Genomic DNA, 23,206 nt, shown 5'->3' on the forward strand with positions numbered 1-23,206 from the left:
TAATAGTTTTGCCCACGTACAATACAATTACGCAATAATATAATATAGCACTGATGCAATGTCACTTTGGGACCCTTGACCTATAAACAAATAATATATACCACAAGTAAGCTATTACAAGCAGCTAAGGTATTGAAATTTTCCTAACTTTTTTTGAGGGTGTCGCTAAACTGCGACAAAGATGTGAAAATTTTGGTAGGGTGTGCTTAAAAGTCGCTGAAATGTCGCTAAATGGGTTGATTGAATTTTATATAGTATAGACGCTTTTGAAACAACATAATAAAGGATAACTTGACTTAAGACATGTTAAGGAGTATTTCGCGTTCGTCTGGTTTTCATGTAGGTAAGGAACAAACAGGGAATTCACTAACGCTGTGTAGAGGTCTTCTAATTTACTAATCTATTAAAAATATCAATTAATGATAACAGCTGAATTCCTGCGTTTACCTTCAGTGTCTAAGCTTACAAATTTATTGCGCTGAAAAAGACGCGGGTCACCAAATTTTTCTAGCACAAAGACAACCTTGGCCCTCGTTATCCTCGCTATGTAAAGCCCCGTAAAATTAAATTACGGGGCTTTACGTGTAAAAACCAGCATCTGAATATGAGGCACGCCGTAGTGGGGACTCGGAAATTTGGCCATCTGGGGTTCTTTAACGTGCACCTATATCTAAGTACACGGGTGTTCTCGCATTTCGCCCCCTTCGAAATGCGGCCGCCGTAGCCGGAAAATATTCTAGTTTTCAGCGCTCGCGATATCAGAAATAAATTATGCGACACGATACTGGTCTTGTTGTTAACATGACGATGCGATTTATGTGACCTTTATACGCGTTGAATACTACACTTCCAGCCCCTGATCTACTACCTGAAAGCTTCGTGCTGTATTTGATACGTCCGAAAGCCGTGAAAAAAACGGAGATGTTTCCTTCACATTCACATGAAGGAGCCCAACCCGTCCGATATCTACGCCTTTCTGCAGTTTACCGTTCCTATTTTTGACCTGGTGCGTTCGAAGTTTAGCAAAAATTTATTGCGATAACCATGGTATGCTAATTTAATGGTACGCTTGTGAATCGTTGATCGATCGAATGTGCTTTGTGCTTTTTGAAACTGTACCACCACGGCTTTAAGATCTCTTCCAGAGGTTCTTATTAAAATATATATATAAAAGAACGTGCATGTTCGTGCCACAATATGAAAACTGTTTGCATCGGTTGGATTAACGGCATGCGTATAACAGATCACAGTTGCATCAAAATGGTCATGGAGCCCACCCATGGTAAATTCTATTTTGCCGCTAGTTTGCTGCTTTTGAATAATAAAGTGGGCTCTAGAAGGCATGTTGGAAGGCAAGGAAGGAAGTTTTATAATATCAACATCGCTAACATGTCGCCAGCTATTCTGCCACGTCATTAGAAAAAGTGTCCGGTCGCTGAATAGAAGAATTTGTTGCTAAACAGAGCGAAAGGTTGCCAAATCTGTCGACAAAATCACTAAAATGGCAACACTGGCTAACTGAAATGAAAGTAATGAGACGTTACGCGGCATAACATGTCAGTCGATGACATTACTGGCTTTCCCTGAGAGACAGACGCATATGGTAAATTTTTACGCGATCTATTCACACGAAATGTTAGGATCCCAAACGATGTGATCTCTCAGAATGCTTTTTGACGATGGCTCTTACCGATTGGATTGGGTATTTGCGTCCGCTTAGCCAAGGCGTCAGGTAGACGACCCCACAAAAAGACGCCTCGACGATGGCCTTTAACAGCACTGCAAAAACGCCGGACACGCGAAACGTAACCTGTGGTTGTGCAGGTAATACCGGGACATTTGACTAAGTTTGTAAGATGTAAACAAGCCTCACGGCTCATATTTGTGTTAGTTAGCACTGTGTTAGTTCAACAGCACATGACAACACACAAATAAAAGGAACGGTCTTGCGGAAGATTTAAATGTAAAGATGGTTAGAAAATCCCGTAAAATGTTTGTTGCAAACGTCCCTGGCTATAAAAATGTAGGAAATTTAATTAAGTTTCTCGTCTTGAGCGTCCCAATGGGTGAGTACCTATGTATTTTAAAGCTTGGATTCATTCACCAGCTAGCTGTTGTCCGATTTTTAGTTTTGACTAATAGTATATGGGAGCTCCTGTGGCACTCTGCATTGCTGCAGTAATACATGAAATGGCTGCCGTATTAAAGAGCAGGTGTGCGTTGAACGTATCACTCGTAGTACAAGAACTATGAATGTGTGAAGAGAAACATAGGCAGCGGGCAAAAATGGCACAGCGCATACCTTAGGCGAAGTACTATCGTATCTTGAAGTGGTTGCGAATTGCCTGCCATGCAGCGAAACTGCCTCGTAAAAATCTGTTGAATGCCGGTTGTTCCAGTCGAGATAACTTATTCAACCGAGCCGTAGCATAAAAGGGAAGCAGCCGTTCTGTACTGTGCGGTCGCATAAGAAATGCTGCGACTGATTTCTTCATTCTGTTTATTCTGATCACTTAGAGTATATGGCGCCCTATAAGCATGTTCTCAATAATAGTAATACGCAGGTGAAGGCGCAAGAAAGCCCATAATAAACGCAGGGCACGTCAGAGTCTAGATGATTACAGCGTCGAGTGCAAAGGTCAGATGCAAGCTTTCTGACGATTCGCAGATATATAGAAGAAATGTGCAGCAGAACCCATCTGCAACGATTCTCCAAGTTATGCGTGAGAATTCACGTAGCGCCAATGCTTTGTCCAATTTCGATTAGAGCCGATCGAACGGAGCGTGACGGTGCGCCCGTTCGACTTGGCCGGTTTTGCAGCCAAACGCAGTGCGCGCCTTGGGAGGCCTTCTAACCATCCACGGACGTATGCATGTCCCACATTGTGGTCCAGCACGGCGGTGGCAGAGCTGCGTTGCTTTATTGTCGCACGTATTCCACGCCCCTTGTTAACTTCTGGCATGGCGCTGAGAATAGGCACCCCTCTACTATGCTGCAATCCCGGGTGTCGTTCCTCGTAGGGGCTAGATTTTCACAATTCTTTTCACGCGGTCATCGTATGGAGACAGCATAGACAGACCAAAGGTGGGGTGGGGTAGCCAAAGCAATATACTCCCATTAAAAAAACAATGTTACTTTCCTGCATAACAAGTTACGCACGCACGCGAGCACGCACGCACGCACGCACGCACGCACGCACGCACGCACGCACGCACGCACGCACGCGTGCTCATACACACAAGATGGAGGTGGTGCGATTTTATGTTAAACATTCAGCAACGATAAACCGATGAAGACGTGTGAAATTTTTAACATGATCACACACAAACTGGATCAGTATACCATACTTCTTAGTATGCTTTTAGTGATATAAATAAGCAGTGTGATGAAAGGGCAATTGTTTCGTGCTGTTTCGTTCATAAGGTTATGCCAAACAGCCCAAACCATCATCTTACCAAGTGTGATTGTCAATGTGGCAACATTTTCCGCCACAAAGCTTATAGAAGTTTTGTACACTTGTGCAAAGCAGACACGCATTGTTGACATTCCTACGCAGTTATGGCTCTTCAAGAAGAACTTGACGAGGACGGCCTTGAAGTCATTCCTCAAGTTCTCGAACGTAGACAAGTCAAGGCCGAAGAAAAGCTCCTCGTAATCGAAGGTGGACACTCCCTTAGACTGAGGAAGGCTTCTATGCTCGCTGACAATCTTTTACTTCGTGACGTTACCGAAGAAGGTGTTCATGAGAGATACGTGAGCACACTTTGTTCATTAAACGTTTTTTGATTGTGGCCTTGTAGTGTAAATCTTATGTCACTGAAAAAAAACATGAGTAATACCTGAAATAGTAGAGCGTGTCCTAAGATGCTTTGATTAATTAGAATGTGCGCGTACTCTAACATGTTTGATCGTGCAAACCAATGTTACGCATTCACTTTATTTAAGGTTAACGGTACCGACTATGAAGCGCATTTATATGAGGATGAAAGCAACAAAGCCTCGTTGATCATGGAACCTCGACCAAGAGGCGATTATCATATAGTGAGTAAAGCCTTCACATAAAGTTGCGAGTTAGAAAATGCCTCGTTTAAGCAAATGACAAACAAACATCACCGCATGCCATATTTGCGCAGACTGGTCTTCTAAATGACACTCACCGTATTGAGCCTCTGGCAGCTACAGAGAGATCCGGCAGAACTGTGCACAAGATATTCAAGATTGTAAGTGACGGCACAACATGCGATGGTGTAGGAGTAGGTGGTAAGTATTTGTTTTTGCTTTTTCTTGTTTTTTTATTTTAACGAGGTCCAAATGTTTTTTTTTTCGGTTAGTTCCAAGTTTATTTGTGCATAATAATAAGGTTACAAATAGGAATCATACATACGTACAGAGGGAGGTCCCAGAGTCAACAGGCTGTACAGGGGACCTCCCGTGAGAAAGTAGAGTAGATATCCATCAACACTAACTGTAAATACATAGCACCTGTTTATACCTTAAAATATGATTTTTAGTTAGCTTTTGAGCGAAAAGAGCACACAAAGACAATCGAGTGGCTAGACCCTTTGTTAATTGCAACAACATGAGATGGAGATCGCTTGAAATGACTGCGGTGCACATCGTTATTGTTACATGTTTTGTTTTGCAGGTGATAGTATAGTAATGATGGTAATAAAATAACCGTATTTGCAGTTATTGTATTCGTGCGACTGACGCAGATTGTGAATGCGATATATCTTATTGCCCTTTCTTCTGCAGTGGGCAATAAATAGGCAGGTGATGATCGTTGATGGGCATTTGAAAAAGAAAGTTGGAAAATCACAAATAGCACTTACAGACGGAAATGAAACTTGTAGTAACTTCGCATCTACTTTCAGCGTTTACTTGATCGCTAAGTACTTTTTTGTAGGGAGCTGGCTTTACGAAGAGGAGCTTCCCGAGATTGGTGCGTGACTTGCAAAGAATTGTTCCGCGTCGCTATAGCTGCCTGCGACGCAGGATCGAAGAAACTAACGTGGTTTTCTATTCTTTTCAGAAGCCAGACATGTGCCATCGAACTTCACCATTGAGGTCTACCTCATGACCGACTTTATACACACAAAATTCTTCGGGAACCGTCAGAGGCAGAGAATTATGTACGCTACAGCGTTAATGCATTCGGCAAGTACACAATGTTCTCATATACTTAACTTTAAATCGGGAGTTATAATTTAATCGAAGTTCGATCCGGAGCGACACTATAGCCTCAGAAATCTGTAGCAATTTAGCCAAACAGGAATCGTATTTCTCCAGACTGCGCAGTACTTGCAAGCATTGCTTTCCATGAAAAAAATAGAAAGCAAAGAAGCCTTTTAAACCTTTGTTAGGTCACACTGTGAAGTTTGAGCGTTCGTGCGCCATATTGAGGGTTTACATTTCTTTCAAGGACATCTCTTGAGAGTGAGAGAAGCAAAGAAAGGCAGGGAGGTTAAGCAGACGCTCGTCCGGTTTACTACCCTGCCCTGAGGGAAGAAGGTAATGGGGTGAAAAGAGAGAAAGATGGGAAGAGAGCACTAGTTGCGCGCACATATGAAAGTGCGCATGAGTCTATAAACGGCCGCAAAGTCCAGCATACCTCAAATACAGCAACAATGCCTTCGTTCCTTTCTGCGCCAGTGACGCGTACGACCATGTTCCAAAAAATCTAAGCTTTTGAAAACGGTCTTGAGCCTAGCCAGTTTAATGCTGTCCGGAGAGGGCGGGTGTGGACGTCGTAATGGGAACAAAAGCACAGGACGTGTTCAGTAGTTACTTCGGTCTCGCAGCAGTCGCACTTAGGGGTGTCTGCCATTCCAATGCAAAACACGGAAGCTTTCATAAATGCCACCCCAATCTAGCGGTGGCATGGCGACGTTGCAATGGAGCGTGTCACAGACGGGTCCCCAGGACCGTGTAGATAGCATGGGCCTAAAGGTCAGCTTGAGTAGCAGGGAGGGGCTCAGCCAGAGACGCGAAACGATCGACGTAAGGAGTAACAAAGAACGTTTAAATAAGTAGCGACGGAGCGGTCCGCTCTACAAGCTTTCTTGTGCTGAAGGCTGAAATCCGTTGGCGGAGGCGTCTTTTATAGTCGTCCGAACGCCCTCGCTCAGGTCAAGGAGAGCGCGAACGCTCTTCATGGTTACGGTCGCCTCTCAGTGCGCGGCAGTAAGCTCAACCGATTTTCCAACCCCCACTGGTGCAGCCGAGGAAAAGGCACTGACGTGCACACGCAGACCCCATTGTCCTCTCCCTCGACGAGGAGCAGGAGGAGGAGGGAACGCGCACACGAAGCTTTAACCGTCTCGCTCGCTGAAGGGAGACAGCACTGGCGAGTGCACACAGACATCGCCGTTGCGGCCTCCCAGGCGTGCGTTTTTCAATGGTTGCGGGCGGCTCGAGGTAACTGAAACGTCCGGGATTTCGCCGCGGCTCTGGTGGCGTGACACAAATCGTTCATCAGACAGGCCAGTCGTAACAACCGGTAAATTCATGATTGTAGTTGTAGCATACGCGTATGCTAAGTCATTGTTGCAGCATTTGCATCACACAGGGCTGCACACGTCTATACTATGCGTTTTTCCTAATATTTTGTGACATATGATTTGCGGAGATCCCGCTTCCCTCCACCAACAAAACAAAAAGAAACGAAAGTACTATACAAGGAGAAAATCTCTTTTTTTCATAACTAGTGTGTTTTACCAGATATTTAGAATAAATTGTGCATAAGAACAAAACGCAGATTTAGAATTAGAGCATAACGTGGAGAAGGTCGGCTTACTGCGAAAAAGAACTTTCTCCCTTTTTCTGGAAAGAATTTGTGAATGGAACTGTAAAAGGGGCGCTACGTTTCTACTCTGAAGCAGCTATTTCCTTCTAACACGTAGTTTTTATCTGCACGCTATGGTCGTTGAACGCACTCTGGTATATGCGCTAGCAACTCGATCGTATATCACGTGCAACACCTCCGATGGCTGGCGGCTTTACAAGTCGTTAAAGATGGATTAGTACGCCGGAACAAACTCTGCGGACGAGCATTAAGTCACTCAGTGCCGCCCAATCAAGGTGCAATCAAGGACGAAGTAGATAAACTGTCGGCGACGCAATTCGTTGTCTCTCAGCCACGACACACTCCATCGAGGAATCCGGTTTGTCGTGTAAAGTTCACTTAAGTTGCCATGCTAAGCGTGACATCAACGTTCTCTACGGGGCATAAGCGCATAAGGGTGAGACGCGTCTCGATGATCTTTGGATGCAAAGCTATTGTTAGGGCAACTTCACATGTAAAATTTATTCTGTCATTGTTGTATTGGCCCGCCGCGGTAGCTCATGACGCTTCTCTGTGGAGAACGAGCTCGGGGGACACCGTTCTTGCTACGTGGAAGGAGTTGCCTTGCGTGTTAAGTGCGCCAACATGTCGCACCTATGTACAGTAAGAACACCATTCGAGGAGTTCAAGCGCTACGCTAAACCTTGCTGTCACTGCCAATGCTTCGCCCTTGAGGCAAGACTGCCAGGATTATTAAACGTTAATTTAGAATATATTTATCATATCATTTAGTATTTGTGTAGGCCCACCTTCATAATATCTGGCAGAAGCAAAATATTACAGCGAAGCTGTATATAGCTACGATCCCGGGATTCTTTGGCATCCGTCGACAAAAAGAAAAAAAAAACTACCATCATCAATTAGTATTTCATAAAGATTGCCTAATTTATCCAAATCTCAGCCAATCCCCAACAGTGGGTGTGCGCCATCGCATAAGGAATACCATACCATACCATACCATACCATACCATACCATGCCAATGGCTCATACCACCGTAAGCACGCATACCTCCTAAGGCAGAGGCTAAAAGCACTCAGCAAAGTGAAGCGAACGGTGCATACATTTTTTTGGAATCATGCATACATAATACAGAACAGTATGTCGAAAACTATCGTCATCAATGGCTTATACCCTCTAAGGCAGAGGCTACTAGCACTCAGCAAAGTGAAGCGAACAGTGCATCTAATTCTTAGAATCACGGATTCAACATACAGAACAGCCTGTATTTCAATAAAGCTAAAAAAAAAGCCTCCGAACCACATAATTGATGATAAGGCGCTCACAATTGCAATGTGAAGCACGTAGCGCTCTTCGCACACGTTTTCCGGTAAAAATTACTGTTACGAAAGCTTTCGCGGCGGCGCCAGCTTGCGACGTGGACTGTGGGGTCTCTGTAGTATGTCGTATGTAAAATGACCAGCCTAGCAACTGATTTCAATGCTGTTGCAGCCCCAATATGGGCGGCGGCGCCTGTCAGTATTACCATTACTCTAAAATAGCACTACTGCCATTACACTAAAGCCATAAAGCACTGCATGCCCCCCTGAACAGTTGCAGTGGTGGTTTTCAACAGCTTCGTTGGACATCCAGTTTCTCAGGGCCGGGAGGGCGAGTTTTTTTTTTTTTTTGATCGCTGAACTATATTCGCTTCTCTGCACTCCTGTTTCGCAGGTGAGCCTTCGCATGCGACAGCTTGAGCCCCCTGGTAACATAATTTTAACGGCAATCGAAGCATCTTTCACTGTAAGTAGAACGCATTGACAGGTTTTCGTTCGCTTTTTCTGATTTGAATTCTGTACCTCTGAAGAAACACGCTTATATTACGTGTACCTAAAGCAGCAACGAAAAAAAATAACAAAGTAACTAAACATTTTGCAGTGATGTTTCAGCAATGTAGAGGGTAGCCTTCCGTCATGAATTCCGTGGTCCTCAGGGACCTTGTGAAACAAAGCTTCAAGCTGTTCACTTTTCGACGACATGCGTCTACATGTGACGACAGACTATTTACATGGTTGCCTAAGCAGTGTTACACGCATTGTTCAGTGGACGGCGAAACAAGAGGAAGACTGGCTGATTTAGTTATTGACATTAGAGGTCTTCGTAAAATTCGTCACCAGATTTTGTTGACTTGTGAAGAAATAATATGGTGCGCACAAGTTGGCTGTAAGATAGGTGAAAGGTACTGACGTGCACGAGTTTTCTGCAACTATTAGTTTCTGCAATGTATCCTTAGATGCTGCACTAACACAGCTTTCTTTTGACGTTGCAATCCAGTGAGTACCGTATAGAAAAAAGAATTGAATGATGGTGAACAAAATAAAAGTTAGCACGCCATAATTTTCAATGAAAGATAAAAAGTTCGTTGCTAAATGCATAATCAGTCAATCTGCAAGACGGAACAGAGCACATCACTGAATTCAATACGTGCACGTCTCATATTCGTGCCCACGAGAACAATTAGTGGAACTATAGTTAATGTTTGCAAAGTTAAATTTATTGTTCCGCATGTTGAATGAATTAAGCTTTTTAAGGGATGAGCACGGTACTTCATATCGCTTAAAAATTTAAATACGATAGAGCAGTGAGTATTAAATTGCTTCTGTAGTCTTTTCGATGAACGTAAGAAAGCTTTATTTAAAGGCAAACCGTGTAAATGGGCATTTCAGGCTTCGGACGATGTGGTGCCACTGCGCAGTTCATTTGTTGAAGTGTTAGGAATGAGAAGTGCTGAAGTGCCATTGCAGTAAATCAATTGATGACGGCTGTATTTACTACAGCAAAGATTATAATTGGCTGCCGATAGCTGCGTTTTCGACGAACATATAAGAAAAAAACGATGATAGGGGAGGGTTTTAAGATAAACTATTTATTCATTCATTCAATTACTTATTAATTAATTTATTAATTTGAATACTCATCGGGCCCTATTGCCTTACAGAAAGGAGCTGTTAACAAAATATATCATTTAGTGCCTTTCTGAAGGCGGCCGAATCATGCATCGCAGTGATGGAAGCGGAAAGGCGGTTTCAGTCACGCCATGTTCGTGGCTAGAAATAAGCATGACAGAAATTAGTGCACCGGGGCACTACTTTTACCTTGAATTACTTATCGTTCACGAAGACCCATAGGCTGGCCACAGAGAAAAAAGAAAGATTCGTAAGAGCCGAGTAACTGTAATTGCGGTGAAAGGATCTTAAGCCGGAACTATTTGAAGGCGTGGTTGAAGTGTCGGTAGACCTACGCTTGTTAATTTGCATCAACATCTGGGTAACGAGAACACATAGAAAGTATTTATATAACCAGAGGCACGGTTCTGAACAGATCGAAGGGCGTTTATTAGTGCGGCACTTGAGGTCTGCAGATGGATCGCTATCGCAGTGTTCGTATACACACGTGAAGTGCTACATAAAAGTGCGGAATCGAACGTCACGAAATATGCACAGTGGCTTACGAGGGACACCGCAGGGGTGGGATGCGGAATAATTTTGACCTCCTGAAGCTCTTTAACATGCATCTAAATCTAAGTACATGGACGCTCTCCCCTATGAAAATCCGTTCGCTTCGGCCGGGGATCGAACCAGCACGTCGCCGCCAGCGGGAGAACGCCATTGCTAATGAGTCGCCACGGCGGGTGTATACTTCGACCGTCAGTGAATGAAACAAGAGATGTCCATCGCAAAGAGGAAGAAGACAGATCTCACCTCAGGCCCGGCGATAAGCGTGAATATTCGCGGTATTTCAAGTAGCACTAGTGACCTGAGGCATTGATTCTGCATGAACAATGTAATTCAAGTTTGTATATATTCTATATTTTGTTATTTTTATCTCTTTTTATCTTATATTCCCTGTAACGCATCCGGACTCCTGGCGGCACCGCTTTAACGGAAATCTTTAATAAAATTATTTTTGTTTTTCAGGCAAATGTGACATACGTGAGCTTGTGGAAGAAGGATCTCCTTGGCTTAGAAACATTGAATAAGCTACAACAATACATGGTGACCAAGCCAGCAATGGTCAAATCGGACTTGGTGTATCTTTTATCAGGGTAAAAGGACACTTTGGCATTGAAGCATTTGAGAACCCTGCTCAGTATAGTCTTTATGTGACTAGCTTTCTTTGGCCCTTTCGCCCGCTTTCGTGGTCGGTGGTCGGACTTTACCAGGAGATAAAAAGGCGCAGATACAGAGGGCTTCCGCGTAACTGAGTCACGCTGCGGTACTGCAGTCCTCTAGTAATGATGCCCTTTCTTCTTGTGGCGGCCGCTGCAGGAGAAGGCATTGCGGGGGAGAGGAGGATGGCAGTCGCCTTCCGCGCCAGTGCTTGCTTTGCTGCAGTAAAGACACGTATGAAGAGTGGGCCTATATGTTATAAATTAAATTCTGGGCTATTACGCACCGCATTCCCAAATTTATTATGAGGCGCGCCATGGTGAGGGACACCGGATTAATTTTGACCACCTGGGGCTCCTTAACGTGCACCCAATGCACAGCCATTCTTGCATTTCGCCCCCATATATATGCGGTGGCCGCAGCCGGGATTCGATTCAGCGACTTCCGTGCTTAGCACCGCGACACTAAAGCCACTAAGCAACCACGGCGACTTATGCTATAGTTACATATACTATCGCTGCGGATGTGCTGCTTAATCACTCTTTTCTCTGCAGTATTACACAATAAGACAAATGGCGTTATCTAAATATCTTAGCTGCAGCAAATATGTGCCTTCAAACTCATCATTTCTTTAGTAAAATGAATACCTTTCTAGAAGCGCTCGGCTATTCGCGTACAGTGACAGTAATCGTCGATCGCTTCTGCACATTTTTTCCCTCTTCTTTGTGTTATTTTAGCGCGTCTCTCCCTCTATCACTTTTAATTTCCCTTACCATCTTGCCCCAGCACAGGGTAGCCAGCCGGTATCTGCATCGTTAACCACCTTTCCTTTCCCTCTCTCCTTCCTCTCCTCTCCCTGCTATATTATGCAATGAAGTGAATAGCAGGTGTGAAGTGCGATGCGGGGGACATTGAATCGATCGCGCACGTTCTTTGTGAATGTCCTCGTTTTAAGTAGCAATGTGTAGCGCTATTCTCCGCATTAAAACGGCTGGACAGCCGCCCACACGCAGAAATCAAGGTTATTGCACACTGGCTAACCCAGATATTCGTGCGAGCGGCTATATAGGCACTACTGCGTTATATGAAATATGCCCGATTGCCCGCCAAATTGTGACTGCGTGTGATGTGTGCCTGCATAAGTGATACTGATACAGCATGTATCATGGCCGAGTGACATGGCCGAGTGACAGACTGCGTGGCAGCGAACACACATTCTCACGTTGTTTATTCATTCATTTCTTTTCGTTCTTTCCCTTTTATTTCTTCTTATTTCTGCGTATCTTTCGTACCCATTTTTTTATCCCCACGTATAAGTTGTTCGACCCCACGGATGCCCTGGTTAACCTGCGTGTCCTTACTTTTTCATCTCTCTCCACCACTATGACTTCGGCAGCGACACGGTGGCTGAAACTGCAGCCAAATTAGGTGCTGCGTCCGATGCAGCATTTAGTGGAATGAATATGACATACTAGTGAAAATATATGCTGCTTTTCAGTAATCACGCGCATTTGCAGTTGTTTTAAATTATATTATCATGAAGATAGTATTCTTCTACGATAGGACTTCATTAGCCCTACTGAGCAAAGCGAATACATAATATGTCTTCAATCTTTCTAATATAATCTGATCGCTTCACACAATCCTCGAGCTCTGATCGATTGCGTTTCTTTTCCATTGACAGCTGTGATCTTACTCGACTAGGGCATGGACATTTAAGCCACGCATTCAGTCGTGCTTCAAACTCTATACCATTTTGTTAACTTCGGCTAGATAAGGCGCCCACGCTCAATCTTCATTTAACATTGCCGTCTCTCTCTCTCGTTATGCAGGTACCGGAGCGTCCCCATTTCTCTCCGAAATAACTGCTCACACTTATTCTGCAATCACAAAAAGGCTTTGAGTATTTTGCTGTGTTTTTGGAACACTACGCGAAATGTGCTGTTGTTTTAAAGTCATTTCGTTGCTACACAAGAATACTAACACTGTCTTTTAGTTTTTAAGGAGCTAATGCGTTTTTTTGTGTATTTGCAGGCTAGATATGATTAAATTAGTCAATGGTACCAAGAGTTCCGGAGTTGCAGGTAAGGGCAACGTGCATGCATCAAAAAAATGACACACTATAGTGGGTAAGCAACATCCAATCGTGAACATTCAGAACGGCCACCAATGTGATTCCCAATGCGGCTTCTTTGATTTCGTTCATCGCAACAGAAAGAGCACAAACTATCCTATTCTTCCAGTTCTTGTCATTTACGTGAACATGCATGCGATATATGATAACAAAGTCTATTTATTTATTTATTTATTTATTTTTAATAATCTAAGAATCAAAGACATTACAGAGAGGAGGGGCATAAAAAATCGGCGGTGGTTTCCTTAAATACTTTGACGTCGGTGATGGCAGCGACGAAGGCAGGGAGATGGTTCCAGTCATTTCCAGCTCGAGGAATAAATGAATTCATTCCAAGGCTAGTTCGACAGTGCGGCGCGCCTACCTTGAAGTTGTGATCAGGTTCTTCGAGCTATTCATATTTATCTGGACGCCTGAATGATCTTGAAATTTTTGCGTCTGCGGTACTGAGCTCCAGAGCTGGAGCGTTTGTCGATTGCATGTGCTTGGTAATCGAGTCTTGTGAAAAAAGGATAGACAGCGGTTAAACTTACGAATGACAGCTTACCGAGTTGGTATGAAATATGGTGTGTAATCGAATGGTTGTGTTCTTTCAAAATGCGGTGCAAGATCTTAATGGGGGGAGGGGAGGGGGTGCTCACTGCATAGAGAAGGAAAAGGATAGATGCTTATGCTTACCTTCTATCCCCGCAAGGGCGTCTGCGCAAGCAGGCGTTTGGTGCGTTGCGACACCACGTACCCGAGCACACGAGGGTTGGACCCTCCAGCGTGTAGCCGTGCGCGGCTTAGCCGTGTCCGGGGAAAAGGGGATCCTGGGGGTTGAGCCAATGCCGGGTGTTTGGACCTTTACGGCCCCTCGGCGGCGGCAACACACCCCTTTGGCCTCGGCTTCACGTAGACGGCACCCCCGGACTGACCCACCCGGGGGAAATCGGTAGTTGCGTTTTCCTGTCTCTCTCTTCCCCTAATCTTCGTCTTTCTCTTACTTTTCATCTTTCCTGTCTTCTCCTAGCTTCCGCTTACTTCCAATTTTTCCAGGCAGCAAGGGTTAACCTTGTGTGAATAACCAACCTAGGTTATCTCATATTTGGTTATAGCGATAACGTAAAGCTGGCGTTTGCAGGACCTGTTTTTACAGTCCCTGTAACGTCCCCTTGTAGGGCTCCATGGTGGGTGGCTGGCGTTGTTGCCGAAAATTCAATTCCTTTATGGCTAGCTCCTTCCCTCCGCTTCCTGATCGCCCTCACAAAAGAGGGCGCACCGATGAAGTTTTTCAGTTCCTTGGACGACAAAGACGAAACTTCCCACAATACCATGTGATCCACTCAGAAAAATCCGACAAACAAGTACGAAACATTTCCCCTTTTCTAGTTTCCAAATCCTTAATTGATGTCCTTGGTCCAGGCTACAAGGTATCAAGGCTGGCAAGTGGTGATCTCCTGTTAGAGCTCCATGATCAGAAACAGTACGATAAGTTGCCCAGTCTAGTATCATTTGGAGATGTTCCATTAACAGTGACTCCACACCGCACTCTGAACACCACCCGCGGCGTTGTCTCGGATGACGATTTGCTCCAGCTGACAGAGGCTGAGCTCCTGGAGGGCTTCAGTGATCAGAATGTTGTCAATGTGAGAAGAATTAAGATAAGAAGGGATGGAAAAGAAATTCAAACAAAGCACCTGATACTCACATTCGGTTCAAGTATTCTGCCCGAGTCTGTAGAGGCCGGGTACATAAAGCTCCGTGTCAGACCATATGTGCCAAATCCCCTAAGATGCTTCAAATGCCAGCGTTTTGGCCACAGCTCGCAGAGCTGCCGAGGCCGCCAAACATGCGCCAAATGCAGTGCCCTTGAACACGCCACTGAAGCTTGTGCGAACACTCTCCACTGTGTAAACTGTGATGGGGAGCACGCCGCGTACTCGCGGTCGTGCCCATCGTGGAAAAAAGAAAAGGAAATTGTAACAATAAAAGTAAAGGAAAATATAAGTTTCAAGGAGGCACGCAGGCGGGTATCGTACCTGCCCAGGAAAACCTTTGCCGATGTGGCGCGTCAGGGGGCAGCGTCACAACGGCCTCCGGCGGCTGTCCGACCCACAGTCAGTGAGTCGGCAGTTACGCCATCTGCCCCCACGGTGGTTGCAGCTAGCGCTGCTCCGCCAACCGAGCAGACGGAGCCATCGACCCCGAAGGTGGGCGCAGCCGAGGCTGCCCCAACTTCCGAGGCCCCCTCCAGCGCTGGCAACGGCCAGTGCAGCCAAATCCCTCAGGGAGCGCCATCGACCTCCGGGCTGGTGGGCGCAGGGGTCTTGCCCTCCAAGGCGGGACTCCCTCTGAAAACCTCTCGCTCGCAAGAGCGCCTGTCCGGCGTCTCACAGGAGGCAATGGACACTACACCTGTCCCCAAGGCGCACCAAACGCCTAAGGAGCGTCGAGACTCGCTCGAACGCTTCAGAAAGAACAAAACACCTATTACAGGGCCTCGAAAGGGCTCTGTAATGTAAGGCATCCCTTCCGTTTCCGTAAACACAGCACCTATATTTCTTTAAATATGGATACACAAATCATTCAATGGAATGTCAGAGGTCTTCTTAGGAATCTTGATGATGTGCAAGAACTCATCCATACACACAATCCAAAAGTGCTGTGTTTACAGGAAACACACTTAAAATCAAAATACACAAACTTTCTTCGACAATATGTTACTTTTCGGAAAGATCGCGATGATGCTGTCGCATCATCGGGCGGTGTTGCAATTATAATTCAAAAAAGCGTAGCCTGTCAACGTTTACAGCTACGAACGCCCCTTGAAGCAGTGGCGGTTCGAGCTGTTCTTTTAAATAAACTCGTCACCATTTGCTCGCTTTATGTACCCCCACACTTCAAATTAAACAAGCATGAATTTCAGTCATTTATAGACGAATTGCCAGAACCTTATGTTGTTCTTGGCGATTTCAATGCGCACAGCTCCCTGTGGGGCGACTCTCGTACAGACGCGCGAGGTCGTCTTGTTGAGCAGTTCCTCTTTTCTTCCGGTGCGTGCTTGCTGAATAAAAAGGAACCCACATATTACTCTCTAGCAAACAGAACATTTTCTTCAATAGATCTTAGTATAGTTTCCCCGTCTATACTGCTCGAACTTGAATGTGAAGTTACGAAGAATCCTTACGGGAGCGACCATTTTCCCATACTGATAAGAACATCTAAAGAAAACGAATATCCTCCGCAAGCTCCTAGGTGGAAGATAGACACAGCCGACTGGGAGAAATTTCGAACTCTCACTAACATCTCATGGGCCGACATGTCTTCTCTAGAAATTGATGCTGCTGTAGAGTATCTAACATCATTCATAATAGATGCCGCATCAAAATGCATATCCGAAGTGAGGGGTCTGGCATGCAAACGACGTGTACCGTGGTGGAACAGCGAATGTCGGACCGCCCGCAAGAATCAGAACAAGGCGTGGGCGTTGCTACGCGCTTCTCCTACTGCAGAGAATCTTATAAACTTTAAAAAAATAAAGTCCCAAGGCAGGCGAACCCGCCGACAGGCCAGAAGAGAAAGCTGGCACAAGTTTTTATCGAGTATTAACTCGTTTAGGGATGAGGCCAAAGCCTGGAACAGAGTTAATAGGATTAAAGGGCGGCAAACACATTCACTCCCCCTGGTAAACACACAGGGCGATACACTACAAGACCAGGCAGACTCACTTGGGGAGTATTTTGAGAACGTGTCAAGTTCATCAAATTATTCACAATCCTTCCTCAAATACAAACAAATAGAAGAACGTAAGCCTTTCAACAGAAAACGTCGTCAAAATCAACCATACAACCGTCCTTTTAGTATTGCAGAGTTCAGAGCTGCCTTGAGCGCATGCAAGAGCTCTGCACCGGGATCTGACAGAATCATGTATGAAATGCTGAAAAACTTACACAATGACACGCAAGTTACACTACTTACACTTTTCAACACTATCTGGGACGCAGGGTACCTTCCGACTGCATGGAAAGAAGCCATTGTGGTCCCTGTTTTAAAACAAGGCAAAGATCCTTCCTCAGTGGCAAGCTACCGCCCGATAGCCCTCACAAGTTGCATGTGTGAGGTATTTGAAAAAATGATAAATCGGCGCCTCATCCATTTCCTTGAACAGAACAAAATACTTGATCCTTATCAGTGTGGCTTCAGGGAAGGGCGCTCCACAACTGATCACCTTGTACGTATAGAAGCAAACATCCGTGACGCATTTGTACACAAACAGTTTTTCCTATCCGTATTCCTCGATATGGAGAAGGCATACGACACAACGTGGCGATACGGAATCTTAAGAGACCTGTCAGAAATGGGCATTCATGGTAATATCCTAAACCTCATAGAAAGCTATTTGTCCAATCGCACATTCCGTGTAAAAGTCGGCAATGTACTGTCACGTCCTTTTACACAAGAAACTGGTGTACCCCAGGGAGGCGTCCTTAGCTGCACGCTCTTTATAGTGAAGATGAACACGCTCCGTGCTTCATTACCTCCGGCCATTTTTTACTCTATCTATGTGGACGACATTCAAATAGCTTTTAAATCCTGTAACCTCGCAGTGTGCGAGAGACAGGTACAGCATGGTTTAAACAAAGTATCAAAATGGGCAGAGAAAAACGGATTTAAAATCAATCCTCACAAAAGTTCTTGTGTACTTTTTAAACGAAAGAGAGGCCTGGTCCCGGATCCTTGCTTAGAACTGTGTGGACAACAAATTCCTATCAACAAAGAGCACAAATTCCTAGGTATTATACTTGACGATAGACTCACTTTCATTCCACACATCAAATATCTCAAAGAAAAATGTCTAAAAACAATGAACATAATAAAACTTCTATCCAAGACTGCGTGGGGTAGTGACAGAAAGTGTCTAATGAATCTCTACAAGAGCCTAATACGGTCACGATTGGATTATGGGGCCGTGGTGTATAACTCTGCCGCCTCGAGCGCGCTAAGGATGCTGGATCCTGTCCATCATCTAGGTATCCGCCTAGCCACTGGTGCTTTCAGAACAAGCCCGATCGAAAGCCTATATGCCGAATCGAATGAGTGGCCGCTCCACTTACAGAGATCATACGTCAGCTTTACTTATTTCCTTAAAGTGCATTCCATTCCTGAACACCCATGTCTTAATACCATTACCGATATGACGTATGCTACACTTTTCCGCAACCGTCCGTCTATAAGACAGCCTTTCTCGCTGCGTGTGAAGGAGCTTAGCGATGAAATGCATGTCCCACTCCTGGAGCACCGCTTAATGCGCCCACCCAAGCTATTACCTCCTTGGGACTGGCAGGTCACAGAATGTGACGTATCCTTTCTAAAAGTTTCAAAGCATGCTCCAGATGTAGAAATTCGAATGCATTTCCTAGAACTTCAGTACAAACACTCGTGCACAGAGTTCTACACAGACGCTTCCAAGTCACATGCCGGAGTATCCTATGCAGCCGTCGGTCCTTCTTTTTCGGAATGCGATGTACTACATCCAGAAACAAGTATCTTTACGGCAGAGGCCTACGCTATATGGTCGGCTGTAAAGCATATAAAGAAAGCAAAACTCCAAAAAACCGTAATATATACAGACTCCCTAAGTGTGGTGAAGGCCTTAATGTCACCCTACAAACATAAAAATCCAGTACTTACTGAGGTCTATTCTGACATGTGCAAAGCTTATCTATCTAACCAGCAAATCATCATATGCTGGGTACCCGGCCACAGGGGAATCGAAGGTAACGTCTTGGCAGACCAGATGGCTACGTCAATTGCACTCCCTGCTGTTAATAATACTGATTTGGTGCCTCTCACAGATCTGAAACCTTACATACGAAAGAAACTGCGAAACCACTGGCAACGCATGTGGGACGCAGAGATAAATAATAAACTGCACGTTATAAAGCCGCACTTAGGTTTTTGGCCCTCCCCAACAAAATCTCGGCGAACAGATGTCCTATTCTGTCGCCTCAGAATAGGACACACATTTGGCACCCATAATTATCTGCTTACTGGAAGTGAACCTCCAATCTGTGGTAGATGCGGTGAGATGCTTACTGTCCTACACGTGCTCCTGGAGTGTCGGGAAGCCGAAACGGAGAGAAAGAAACATTTTCCGCTTGCTTACAAACATCACATCCCTCTACACCCGGTTATGTTTCTTGGTAAGGAACCGCTTTTTGACACCAAGACAGTCCTGAGCTTCTTAAATGATGTCGTACTACACGTTATATGCCCAAGAAATTCGTAGAGCATCCTCGCTCCAGAGGATGCCGCTGCGATAACAGTTTTGCCTAGCACATGCCTCCAGGCCCTTGTTTTTTCAAGGGCTCTAAGGAGGCAGTAGTGCTCGAGCATATCTTATAACCTTAGATATTTTTACGCATCGTATCATTCTATTTAAATGCATCTTAATGTTCATAGTACACGTCATAAGTCATCGCCATAATCTTACTATACAGATTTTGCGCACTTTAGCGCGACCATTTTTAAGGCCCCTCTACAGCCATGTCACACCAACTTCATCGAACTCATGATTTCATTGCAAGCCCATTAACACGGACATGGCGCTCTTTGGCCATACTTGGCCCTTGCGCCACAAAACATCAAACATTCATTCATTACCTTCTATCTTGCTCAGGAGGCCTAAGACTAGAACTTACAAATATCGTACCCGCCGTGCTTGCTCAGTGGTTATGGTGTTGGGCTGCTGAGCACGAGGTCACCGGATCGAATCCCGGCCACGGCGGCCGCATTTCGATGGGGGCGAAATGTCAAAACACCCCTGTACGTAGATTTAGGTGCACGTTAAAGAACCCCGGGTGGTCGAAATTTCCGGAGTCCTCCTCTACGGCGTGCCTCATAATAAGAAAGTGGTTTTGGCACGTAAAACCCCGTGATTGTTTTGTTGTTGTACAAATATTGTGATGTAGAAGTGGGCCGCTTTTTTTAGCAGTGCCTTCCGCTTCATTCTACGCCACTCTTACCCAACTCTTTCCCTCCTGCTTCCCCAGTGCAGGGTAGCCAACTGGACTCAGCGTGGTTAACCTCCCTACCTTTCCCTGATGACTTATCTTTCTCTCTCTCTCTCTTATACACCTCTTATGGCAATCTGGTTCCAACGATAACGCTCCGAGCCTCGCTCTTACCACGGACGAATGCCAATAGTGCGAATAGAAATTAGCATCCTCAAAGGCATCGCTAAAAAAAATCGCGGCCCAGGTGCCAGATAACCTTACGATGGCCGCTCATATGCTGTATCCGCGATTTTGACATAGAAAAGATGTGCATTATTTTCTTGCAAGCTTTTGTTTACTTTTTTTAAAGCGCCGTAATCTAGACGGTCGTACATTATCACTCAATCTTAAGTCATATCATGGCAACGTTTCAATGCCAATAAGGAATTGGTTGTTTTTGTATTGGAAATTGTAATCTATAGGCATTTACACAGGCTCTCCTGATCACAGACCGCGCAAGCGCAACAATTCACTGACAATAAATGGCTTGCTGTTATGTTCCGTCGTTCCCATACGGTGTGCTCTTTCGATTTTGGCAGTTCTTCAAAGCGCGTTTCATGATCAGCCAACACAAGATAGCCAAAGTTCTCACTTAGTTGCAAAAACGTCCAGCACATTCGGATGCTAAAAGTGGGCTAACTGGAGAAACTGAATAAACTTTGCTTCAACATTAAAAAATAGAATATAGAAAAGCAAAACTAAGAATAATATATATTATCACGTAAAATAATGAAAAGTGGAACATGAGTCCATTTTAGGCGAGTTTAGTTTTTAAGATGACAGTTTCATAAGAAGCAAACGAAATTAAGACAGTGAAACCACAGAAAGGAAAGGGAATGATTTAGCTGAAACGTTGAATAAATCAAAAGTAACTTAAAGCTGCCAGAAAGATAACATGCGCGCTCTTAAGTTCACGTGCTATGTGACGCCCGCTGTTGGAATGATGCCGCACATCCGACGAAATGGTCCCGAGGGGCGCTGGCCGACGCTATAAGGATATATATATATATATATATATATATATATATGGGTTTAGTACACATACCAAAATACCAGAGACACGGGGGAAACCAGCGCTATATGTAGCTCAAGTAGTAAACAGGACGCTTCAAGCCGAGGTTGCAATGTGAGTTCTGCTTTCACCGGCGCCACATGTCTTAAACCCAATCAGTATGCAATAACTATGGAAAGCTTTCTATTTTTGCCACGCAAATGCGAGAAATTAGCTGGAATACGAAGCTAGTTACGCGCTTCTAATTACGGTGTTCATAAATTGAATACCATGCTTAGCATATTACGTTGCTCGAAAAATGCGGCGCTTGTCTACGCGCAGGGCTGGCCTTCAAAGGCCAAGCCTGCAGGAATCTCAAGGTTGGAGTCGGAGAGGACAAACCCGGGTTGTTTACGGGAGTGCAGTATGCTGCTCACGAGATGGCACATCTGTAAGTATTAATATTGCCAGCAGTGAATGAAACCACAGCCATTATAAGTAAACTGCTGCGTTTAGTTTTTGCGGGAAAGTTTTAAATAGAAACCAACACAGTTGTGGCATCAAGATATATAATTGTTTAGAGCTATACGGATAACGTTGTACGTCTTCAACTGGTGCATGAATAATGTTTTGTTATTGTTTTTCTTGCTTCAAATCGACATGATCATAAAGCCCAGTAGGCCAACATTTGAAAACAAAATAAACAACTTGCAAGGAATGTACAAAACCTAAATAAATAACAAGTTTTACCAAAGAACAGTTAGAAAGTTCGCGATGTCGGTATGTTTGGTGGCGGGAAGAGGTATGGGCGATCGGAAGTTCAATAGAAATGCAAAGCAACAAATAATGCCGAGAGATTATTGCAAATTTAACTGTCAGCCACAATCTGTGTAAATAAATTTGCAGGCGCACCTTTTCAGTGTTTAGGGTTGCGCATTTATAAGGTCCGTAGTACTGTTGAGTTGCCGCTTAAAGGGTTTTAAACCCTTGCCACCTGTGACATAGTTCAGTGAAAGTCTATAGCCAACTATTCAGGATCCTTTTTCTGTCATTTTTTAAAAAGATTCTAATGCATTCTGACGCCGTGTTTGAAGGGACGAACAACAAGCTCACTAGGCGTCAGCATTACCTGCACGAGTTTGGGGAAAACCGACAAGCACAAAAACGAAAAAGATAGTTTTTGAGCAAGAGTCAAGGAGACGAGAGGAGCAAGCCCTTAGAACAATTGCAAGACATATTACTTAGTAATGGGTAGTGCATGGGTTGCGAAAACTAGGCGACTTGACAGTGTGTGTCACAAATGCGACACTGCTTTTTAGTACGGGCTTATCGTAGTCGTGCATAACAAGTATTAATTAGCGACAATGAGCCACTACGTCAGTACGCTCATAAGCTCGTTCCACAGGAGATCCACTAAGTAGAACATCTATGCAAGCATGTTCCACTTAGTGAAACATGCGGCACGATTGTAGGAGTGATGTGCAGTATAACATAACAGTGGCAAGAATCTCGTTTGAAGGAATAGGCGGCGCTCGAGGACATTCGTTTCCCATAGGTTCCAGTTATTAAGTGAAACATTGTTGCAAATATGTTCCACTTGCTAATGTGCATTCTATCTGGAAAAAAATCAACACCACCATCCGTCTGTTACTCGTAATTTCGTTCCACGTTAGCTTAATATAGTGGAACATTTTTTTTTGCAAATATGTTCCACTTGGTGTAGCCTATGTGGAACGAGCTTTGGAATGCACGCACGACTGCGTATGCAAAAAAGAAAGCATGCACAATTTTTGACTGTTATGTTCGAGAAACGAAACCGTTTCTGTATGCCCGAGTTTAGCTTTAAATATCCTTTTTTACAGGCTTGGCTCTGATCATGATGGTTATACCAGCTCCAAGAATTGCAGCGCCTCGGACGGATACTTGATGAGCCCCCAGGCAGGAGGGTCGCGCTCCTTCATGTTCTCCAGCTGCAGCAAGCACGCCATAAAAACATTTTTGAAGTAAGTTATCTCTACGCGTTTGCGTTTTCAGTTTTTATTTTCTCAATGTTCGGCGCACTTCATTTTTAATGCGTAGCATTATATGA

At 44.6% G+C, this 23,206-nt stretch overlaps 1 protein-coding gene across 4 annotated transcripts in view; it reads left to right on the top strand.

Annotated features, from left to right (window-relative positions):
* Positions 1-1,875: 1,875 nt before the first annotated feature.
* LOC142564956 (venom metalloproteinase antarease-like TserMP_B) overlaps positions 1,876-23,206 on the top strand; it is a 32,358-nt gene continuing 11,027 nt past the window's right edge. Inside the window, exons 1-11 of one of the 4 annotated variants that reach the window (XM_075676172.1) lie at positions 1,876-2,066; positions 3,558-3,754; positions 3,947-4,042; positions 4,135-4,261; positions 4,908-4,943; positions 5,034-5,158; positions 8,518-8,589; positions 10,764-10,891; positions 12,990-13,039; positions 21,460-21,568; positions 22,980-23,120. In XM_075676172.1, the coding sequence (XP_075532287.1) occupies positions 1,970-2,066; positions 3,558-3,754; positions 3,947-4,042; positions 4,135-4,261; positions 4,908-4,943; positions 5,034-5,158; positions 8,518-8,589; positions 10,764-10,891; positions 12,990-13,039; positions 21,460-21,568; positions 22,980-23,120 (1,178 nt within the window). In that variant the 5' untranslated portion in view covers positions 1,876-1,969. The remainder of the gene's footprint in view (positions 2,067-3,557; positions 3,755-3,946; positions 4,043-4,134; positions 4,262-4,907; positions 4,944-5,033; positions 5,159-8,517; positions 8,590-10,763; positions 10,892-12,989; positions 13,040-21,459; positions 21,569-22,979; positions 23,121-23,206) is intronic. The other 3 variants (XM_075676170.1, XM_075676171.1, XM_075676173.1) reach the window with 3 other exon arrangements.

This window comes from Dermacentor variabilis, chromosome 11, assembly GCF_050947875.1.
Source record: "Dermacentor variabilis isolate Ectoservices chromosome 11, ASM5094787v1, whole genome shotgun sequence".
NCBI classification, from domain to species: Eukaryota; Metazoa; Arthropoda; class Arachnida; order Ixodida; family Ixodidae; genus Dermacentor; species Dermacentor variabilis.